The sequence below is a fragment of the Empidonax traillii genome, unplaced genomic scaffold (genome assembly GCF_003031625.1).
Source record: "Empidonax traillii isolate 1590-97213 ecotype Southwest subspecies unplaced genomic scaffold, ASM303162v1 scaffold1555:size184083, whole genome shotgun sequence".
Classification (NCBI taxonomy): Eukaryota; Metazoa; Chordata; class Aves; order Passeriformes; family Tyrannidae; genus Empidonax; species Empidonax traillii.
The window spans coordinates 129,662-137,001 of record NW_020956748.1 but is presented as its reverse complement, the minus strand read 5'-3'; the positions used below and the strand labels follow the sequence as shown (position 1 = coordinate 137,001).

The 7,340-nt window shown below is 66.8% G+C and overlaps 2 protein-coding genes across 6 annotated transcripts in view; one reads left to right on the top strand and one right to left on the bottom strand.

The window, feature by feature from the left end:
* The window catches only part of FMNL3 (formin like 3), a 12,384-nt gene extending 9,020 nt beyond the window's left edge, over nt 1-3,364 (top strand). For 3 of the 5 annotated variants that reach the window (XM_027907859.1, XM_027907861.1, XM_027907858.1), the window contains 11 exons: nt 177-196; nt 357-591; nt 678-746; nt 889-969; nt 1,077-1,206; nt 1,294-1,454; nt 1,722-1,823; nt 1,904-1,993; nt 2,072-2,183; nt 2,324-2,422; nt 3,104-3,364. In XM_027907859.1, coding sequence (XP_027763660.1) covers nt 177-196; nt 357-591; nt 678-746; nt 889-969; nt 1,077-1,206; nt 1,294-1,454; nt 1,722-1,823; nt 1,904-1,993; nt 2,072-2,183; nt 2,324-2,415 — 1,092 coding nt within the window. In that variant the 3' untranslated portion in view covers nt 2,416-2,422; nt 3,104-3,364. Of the gene's footprint in view, nt 1-101; nt 197-356; nt 592-677; nt 747-888; nt 970-1,076; nt 1,207-1,293; nt 1,455-1,721; nt 1,824-1,903; nt 1,994-2,071; nt 2,184-2,323; nt 2,423-3,103 lie in introns of all 5 variants that reach the window. The other 2 variants (XM_027907862.1, XM_027907860.1) reach the window with 2 other exon arrangements.
* Nucleotides 3,365-5,312: 1,948 nt separating this feature from the next.
* ATG101 (autophagy related 101) lies at nt 5,313-7,299 on the bottom strand. Its single transcript, XM_027907870.1, has 3 exons — nt 7,162-7,299; nt 6,393-6,681; nt 5,313-6,143 (listed from the first exon to the last, which is right to left on the bottom strand). Exons 1-3 carry the CDS (start codon nt 7,206-7,208, stop codon nt 5,739-5,741), a joined length of 741 nt encoding a protein of 246 aa, XP_027763671.1. The 5' UTR covers nt 7,209-7,299; the 3' UTR covers nt 5,313-5,738.
* Between the last annotated feature and the right edge of the window lie 41 nt (nt 7,300-7,340).

Here is a 7,340-nt window from a genome sequence, read left to right as displayed (position 1 = left end):
ACCTGGAGCGCTTCGAGGAGCTGTTCAAGACCAAGGCGCAGGGCCCGGCGCTGGACCTGGTGTGTGCCAAGAGCAAGGCGGCGCAGAAAGTGGCCACCAAGGTGACGCTGCTGGAGGCCAACCGCGCCAAGAACTTGGCCATCACCCTGCGCAAGGCCGGGCGCGGCGCCGACGAGATCTGCAGGGCCATCCACACGTACGGCCCCACTCTTGGGGGGGGAAATTGGGGGTTGGTTGGCATGCAGAGGGGTCCAGGCAGAGTGGGGGGGGGGGTTGGCAGGGGGGCGCAGAGGGGGTTGGTTGGGGTGCAGGAGGTCTGCTGGGAGCTGCTCCCCGACGTTGCGGGCGCGGGGCAGGTTCGACCTGGCGACGCTGCCGGTGGATTTCGTGGAGTGCCTGATGCGGTTCCTGCCCACGGAGGCCGAGGCCAAGGCGCTGCGCCAGTACGAGCGCGAGCGGAAGCCGCTGGAGGAGCTGGCGGACGAGGACCGGTTCATGCTGCAGTTCAGCAAGGTGGAGAGGCTGCCCCAGCGCATGGCCATCATGGCCTTCCTTGGCAACTTCGCCGACAACATCCAGATGCTGACGCCGGTACGGAGCCGGGAAAGGAGGGGATTGGACCTGCTGGACCCCCCCCTACCCCGGCTGAACCCCCCCCCGTGCTGTCCCCCCTGCAGCAACTCAACGCCATCATCGCGGCCTCGGCCTCCGTCAAGTCCTCCCAGAAGCTGAAGCACATGTTGGAGGTGGGGACAGGCTGGGTGGGGGTCCTGCGCTCCAGCCTCGCTGGGGCTGGGAGAAGAAGGGGTCCTGTGGAGGTCCCACTGTCTCCTGACCTCCCAATCCTGCTGCTCTGCACCCCCCATCCCCTGTGCTTCGCCCCTGCAGATCATCCTGGCGCTGGGCAACTACATGAACAGCAGCAAACGTGGCGCTGTCTACGGCTTCAAACTGCAGAGCCTGGACCTGGTGGGCAGCCCTGACCCCCCCCCATATCCCTTCCCCGGCTCCCTGGGGCCCCAGGGGTCCCATCCCACATCTCTGACCACCCCCCTCCTCCCCAAATCCTGCTGCAGCTGCTGGACACCAAGTCGACGGACAGGAAGATGACTCTGCTGCACTTCATCGCCCTGACGGTGCGGGAGAAGTACCCGGAGCTGGCGACCTTCTGGCAGGAGCTGCACTTCGTGGAGAAGGCGGCAGCAGGTGCCCCCCCAAACCCCGTGCCCACAGCACCCCCCACCTCACTATGCCCACCCTGCAGGGCCCCTGACCCGCCCTCTGTGCCCGCAGTGTCCCTGGAGAACGTGCTGCTGGACGTGAAGGAGCTGGGCCGGGGGATGGAGCTGCTGCGGCGGGAGTGTGGGATGCACGAGAGCGCCGTGCTCCGCTCCTTCCTGGGGGGCAACGAGGGGCAGCTGGAGCGGCTGCAGCGGGACGCGCGCACGGCCGAGGTGAGGGCGGCTCCCGCCAGGCCCTGCGTGGGCCTCGGGCACAGCTGGGCACCCACACCTCGCCCTGCACGATCCTTGCGTGTTCCTGGTCATCCTCACCTTGCTCTGCACGATCCTCGCGCGCTCCTTGTCACGCACACCTCACTCTGCACGCTCCCTGTGCGCGCCTGCCCTGCTGTGCCTGCCCCTGGTGCCCCCCTGTGCCTCACAACCCCCCACCCCGAGCCTGGCACTGCCCCGTCCCTGACCGCCCCCACCCCGTGCCAGGACGCCTACAACACCGTGGTGCGGTACTTCGGCGAGAGCCCCAAGACCACCCCCCCGTCCGTCTTCTTCCCGGTCTTTGTCCGGTTCATCCGCTCCTACAAGGTGAGGTGGGACCAGGAGGGGACACACAGAGGGTGGGTGGCACTGGGGGAGTGGCTCTCACCGCCCCGGTGCCCCGGCAGGACGCGGAGCAGGAGAACGAGACGCGGAAGAAGCAGGAGGAGGTGATGCGGGAGAAGCTGCTGGCGCAGGAGGCTAAAAAGCAGGAGAAGGTGAGCGTGGGTGGGCTGGGAAGGATGGGGGGGCAGAGCAGGGACCCCCGTGTCCCTAACCTGGAGCCTCCCTCGCAGCGCAACAAGTGGCAGCAGCAGGAGCTGATCGCGGAGCTGCGGCGGCGCCAGGCCAAGGACCACCGGCCCGTCTACGAGGGCAAGGACGGCACCATCGAGGACATCATCACCGGTACGGCCCCCCCAGCCCCTGCCCCGGCCCCCCTGGCTGCAGGGGCTGATATCTCCCTGTCCCCCCTGCCCCCAATTTGGCCACGGGGGCTGACATCTCCCTGTCCCCCCCCCCCCATTCCCCGCCCGTGCCCCCCGCAGCGCTGAAGAGCGTCCCCTTCACCGCCCGCACGGCCAAGCGGGGCTCCCGCTTCTTCTGCGACCCGTCCCACCACGACGAGTCCAGCTGTTAGTCCCCAGGTACCACTGCATGCCTGGATCCCCCCGGATCCCCCCCTGGATCCCTTCTGGCCCTGCATGTCCCCTCCTGCACGCCCCCTCCCCGCATGTTGTCACCCTGGGGTGCCCGAGCACCCTCCGGTCCCTTGGAATGGAGCAGGATCCTGGTGAAAGGATCCCAGCACTGGATCCTGGTGCAATATTGGATCCCAGAGTGGGGTCCCAGTGCAATATTGGATCCCAGAGTGGGGTCCCAATGCAATACTGGATACCAGGGAAGGATCCCAATGCAATACTGGATCCCAGGACAGGATCCCAATGCAATACTGGATCCCAGGGAAGGATCCCAATGCAATACTGGATCCCAGGACAGGATCCCAATGCAATACTGGATCCCAGGACAGGATCCCAATGCAATACTGGATCCCAGAGTGGGGTCCCAATGCAATACTGGATCCCAGGACAGGATCCCAATGCAATACTGGATCCCAGGACAGGATCCCAATGCAATACTGGATCCCAGGGAAGGGTCCCAGCCCACTGACTGACCCCAGCACAGGGTCCCGGTGCACTGCAGGATCCCAGAGCGGGAGGACTCACCCTGAGCTGCCTGTACCCTGGGAGGGGAGGTCACCTGGGCCCCCCCTTGGGCCAGGCCAGCTGTCCCCAACAGTGTCCCTGACTGTCCCTTCTGTCCCACAGCCCGCAGGTGCATCCGCCTGTAGCCAGGAGAGGCCGAGGACCTGGCTGGGGGCAGGAGGGGCTGGAGCTGCCTCAGTTTCCCCTCCTCACCCCGTCCTGCCCTGCAGGTGCCAGAGGGGGGGGACTCTGTCCTGTCCCAACACCGTGCAGGGGTTGGGGGGAAATGTCCTCGTGCCACCGTCCTGGCGGGTGACACCCCCGTCCCTGCGCCCGGACCGCCCCCAGACCACCCGAGACAGAGGCCAAATCCAGCTGTGGGGGGACCCCGGGGAAGGGGTGTCACTGCTTCAGGGCCCCCCACCCCACCACAGGGACCACGGGGACCACCCCCAGCCCGCGCTCGACACTTTGTGAACGCTAAAAGTGCTGATGTGAACACTAAAAGTGCCAAAAAAAAAAAAAATGGACCAAAGCCAGGCCGGGGGGGTGGCTGGGGGGAGTGGCAGGATGGTGCCCACCGTCCCAGGACCCCGCCCCCCGGCCCCACCCCCTCACCCCCCAGTGACTTTTTGTACATGTGAAATATATGGAATCTTTTACATGGCCACTGCCTGATTGGGGGGACTGGGGGTGGGATTCACAGGGGGGTTCCAAGGGTCTGCAGTGCCCCCCCTTCCCCAGGCTGGGGGTCTCCGGGCGTGGGGGCCACAGGGATACACAGGGGGCAGAGCTTCAGCAGGGCTTTGCAGTGCTGTTATTACAGTTCTGGGATTAAAAGGGAGGGGGGAACCTGCTTTTGGGAGCCACCCCCACATCACCAGCCCTGTTCCAGGGTGGGGTGACACCAGCTCACCCCTCTCATGGTGGCTGTGGGGGACTGGGAGCAGATTAGGGGCCAGGAAGGGCTGTGGGGAGCGGGGTGGGGGGCAGGATGCAGCCCCAGGAGCAGTGGAAAAGGGGGTGAAGGGACAGGATCAGACATAGGAGGGGCAGGATGGGGCCAGCAGGGCAGAAAGAGTTTGGGGGGGCAGAATGTGGCCACCGGGGTCCAAGGGGCTGGGAGGGGCAGGATGCCATCCCATACCCTGGCAGCGGGGCAGGGGCCTGGCTCCTTCCCTGAGCCCCACCAGCCCAGGGATTAGCCCTGAAACAGGGAATAAAAGTTTCCCCTAATCCTCTTGGGGGGGATTACCAGCACTGCCGCGCCCAGGGCGGGATCCAGCCCGGCCCCAGCCCCCCTCCCAGCACCACTGTGGCCTTTTAATCCATCCACACGACCCCCTGCCCCATCCCGGGGGCCACCAGAGATGGTGTGGGCAGAGGCCGTGCTGCCCAGCCCCGTCCACCCGTGTCCATCCATGTCCATCCATCCATCCATCCGTCTGTCCATCCGCCAGGCTCGGTGACATCCACCCCACGAGCCCCCGGTGCTGTCCCAGAGGACTCTCCCAGAGGTGCCGCAGCCTGTCCGTCTGTCCGTCCCCTCCAGGGGGGTGCCCGTCCGTCTGTCCATCCCTACCTGCCCCCGGCGCCGTCCACCCGCGGGCCACCCGTCCGTCTGTCCGTGCGGGGGGCCCCGTCCGTCCGTCTGTCCCTACGTGCCCTCGGTGCCCGTGTCGGGCTCGGACAGGCGCGGCTCGCCCTGCGCCGTGGGCGCCGCCAGGCTCTCTGCCTGCAGCAGCAGGTTGCAGCCGAGGAAGAGGACGGCGAAGGCGACGGCGAGGCCGAGCACCAGCACCACGGCGATCTGGGCGGCCTCGCTCAGCCCCGTGTCCTCACGGGTGGCGTTCATGGCCCCCTCCTGCTCCTCCTCCTCCTCCTCCTCTTCCTCCCGGGAGCGAGTGCGGCGCCAGCGACAGACGGGGAGGGTTTAAGTGATGTCAGGGCCTGTCTTATCCCCCCCTTCTCCACGGCCCCCCTCACGCCTGGAGGCGCAGGAGCCCAGTGGATCCCCCCCAGCCCAGGGAGGGAGGGAGGGAGCAGTTCTGCCCCCCCTTGGTGCAGTGGAGGGGAGCAGGGTCCTGCATGGAGGGAGGGGTCACCCTCGGCCCTCTCTGATGTGTCTGGGGGGCGGCTGGGGCTGCCCCACTCAGGGTGTGGGCAGCACTGCCCCCCTGCCCGCTGCAGCCACTCAGGCCCCCAGCACTGAGGTGCAGTGGGGACACCCAGCTCAGCCCCACAGCACTGGGGACCCCCAGCTCAGCCTCAGCATCTGCTTTCCCCCCACCATGCCCTGAGCCCCCCAGCCAGGGTGTGACCAGGCTCCACGTGAAAGCAGGAACACTTTATTTTTGGGGGCAGTTCCAGCCCCCCAGGGAACAGGGTGACACCAGGGGGGGTTCAGTCAGTGACACGGGACACGGCCAGCACTGGCTGTGTGGCACCCAATGTGCTTCAGAGGGGTGGGGTTCAGGTGTCACCCTGCCCCTCAACACCCCGTGCCAGGCCCCAGTGCCACGCCAAGCTGGTGCCACACGTGCCCCGAGGGCTCACCCCCATCATCAGCCAGGCCAAAGCCGCCCAGCCGGTTCTCCAGGACGGACAGGACCAAGGAGCAGCAACCCCCAATTACAGGCCAGGCCGAGCCCAGCTCTTCCCAGAGGCTTTCTGGAGGTGCAGAAGGGGATCCAAGCAGAGCTGCTGTCCCCAAGAGGTGCCACCAAGCCAGGGTGGCCCTGCCGGGGTCACACCAGCCCTACAGCGCCAGCGTGTCCTTGATGAGCCGGCGCATGGTGGTGGTGACCGAGGTGCCCAGGGAGTCCGTGATCTGGTAGGAGATCTTGTACAGGTAGGGCTGCACGTCCTTGAGGCTGGTGTCGAAGACGTTGTCCACCTCGGACTGGGTGGGCATCTTGGGCAGGTACTCGTGGCGGTTCATCACCTCCACGATGTTGATGATCTTCTCGCAGAGCTTCTCGCCCACCTTCTCGCGGCAGATCTGCCGCTCCTGCTCGTTGGCCAGGTTCACCACGTTCACCTTGATGGTCCAGAGCTCCCAGGGGATGCACTCGTCCGAGAAGGGCCACCGAGACTTCTTCTTCTGGTAGAACTCCAGCGAGATCTGCCCCATCCCGTCGCTGCCGGAGCCGCGCAGCGCGTCCTGCGGGGCAGAGCGGGGGTCAGGGGGGGAAAACAGGGGCTGACTCAACCCCCCCGGGGCACATCCCGTGGGACTGTACTGAATCACACAATACCCTGAGCTGGGAGGGCCCCACAAGCATCATCCAGTCCCCGCACAGGACACCCCAACAATCCCACCCTGTCCCTGAGAGCGCTGTCCAAACGCTCCTGGAGCTCCTCCCCTCGAGGCCCTTTCCACTCCCTTCCACCCCTGCCGGGCCCCCCTCACCTTGAACTCCCCCACAGCCTTGCGCAGCGCCCGGTCCAGCTCCTCGGAGGAGACGCGCACGTAGGCGAAGTCGATGAAGTCGCAGTCCACGTCCTGGGTGCCCACGGTGCCGATGGAGTAGGTGCCCTCCTTCTTGTAGTGGAACTTGCCGGTGCTGCGGTGCAGCAGGACGGTGTGGAGCACGGCCAGCATGGCCTCCTCCACCTGCCGCCCCTCCACCGACACCTCCAGCACCTCGGCGCGGCAGTTCATGGCGGGGGCGGCGCCGGGGGGGCCACAGCAGCGGGTGCTGAGGGGGCACAAGGGTGGGGAGGGGATGAGGGGGTGTTGGTTGTACCCCCTCCTCGAGTGGCAGCCCCTCTGGAGACCCCCAGGGGTGTTCCAGTGAGTGCCCCCCCCACCCCACAGGTACCCCAGGCCCCCCAGTGCCTCACAGGGATCCAGCCTGGACCTCCCATAACCCCAACGTCCTGGTCTGGGCCCCCCCTCCACAACCCCAGAGGGACCCAGATGTCGCGGTCTGGCCCTGTCCCAGCCCAGAGGGGTGACCCAGCCTGTGTCCTCCTCCCGCCCACGGCCCCACATAGCCCCGTCCGCTCCCCCTCAGCCCCCCTCGGGCTCGAGGGCCCGGATCCCCTTCAGTCGCCGGGACCCTCACTCCCTTCAGGGGCTGCGGCCTCCCTCACCCCCGATCCCGATCCCGATCCCGATCCCGGTCCCGGTCCCGATCCCGATCCCGATCCCGATCCCGATCCCGGTCCCCACTCACCGCCCGGGCCCGACCATCTGACGGCGGAGAGGAGGGAAGTGGAGCATCCCATCTGCGCAGGGGCCGTCGGGACACACCACGGAGGCCGCCGTGGCTTCTCCCGCTGTGACCGCCGTGTTCCCTCATTCTACATCTATTTCATTAACGTTGTGCCCCCCTCTCCCGGTGTTTTTTCCAGC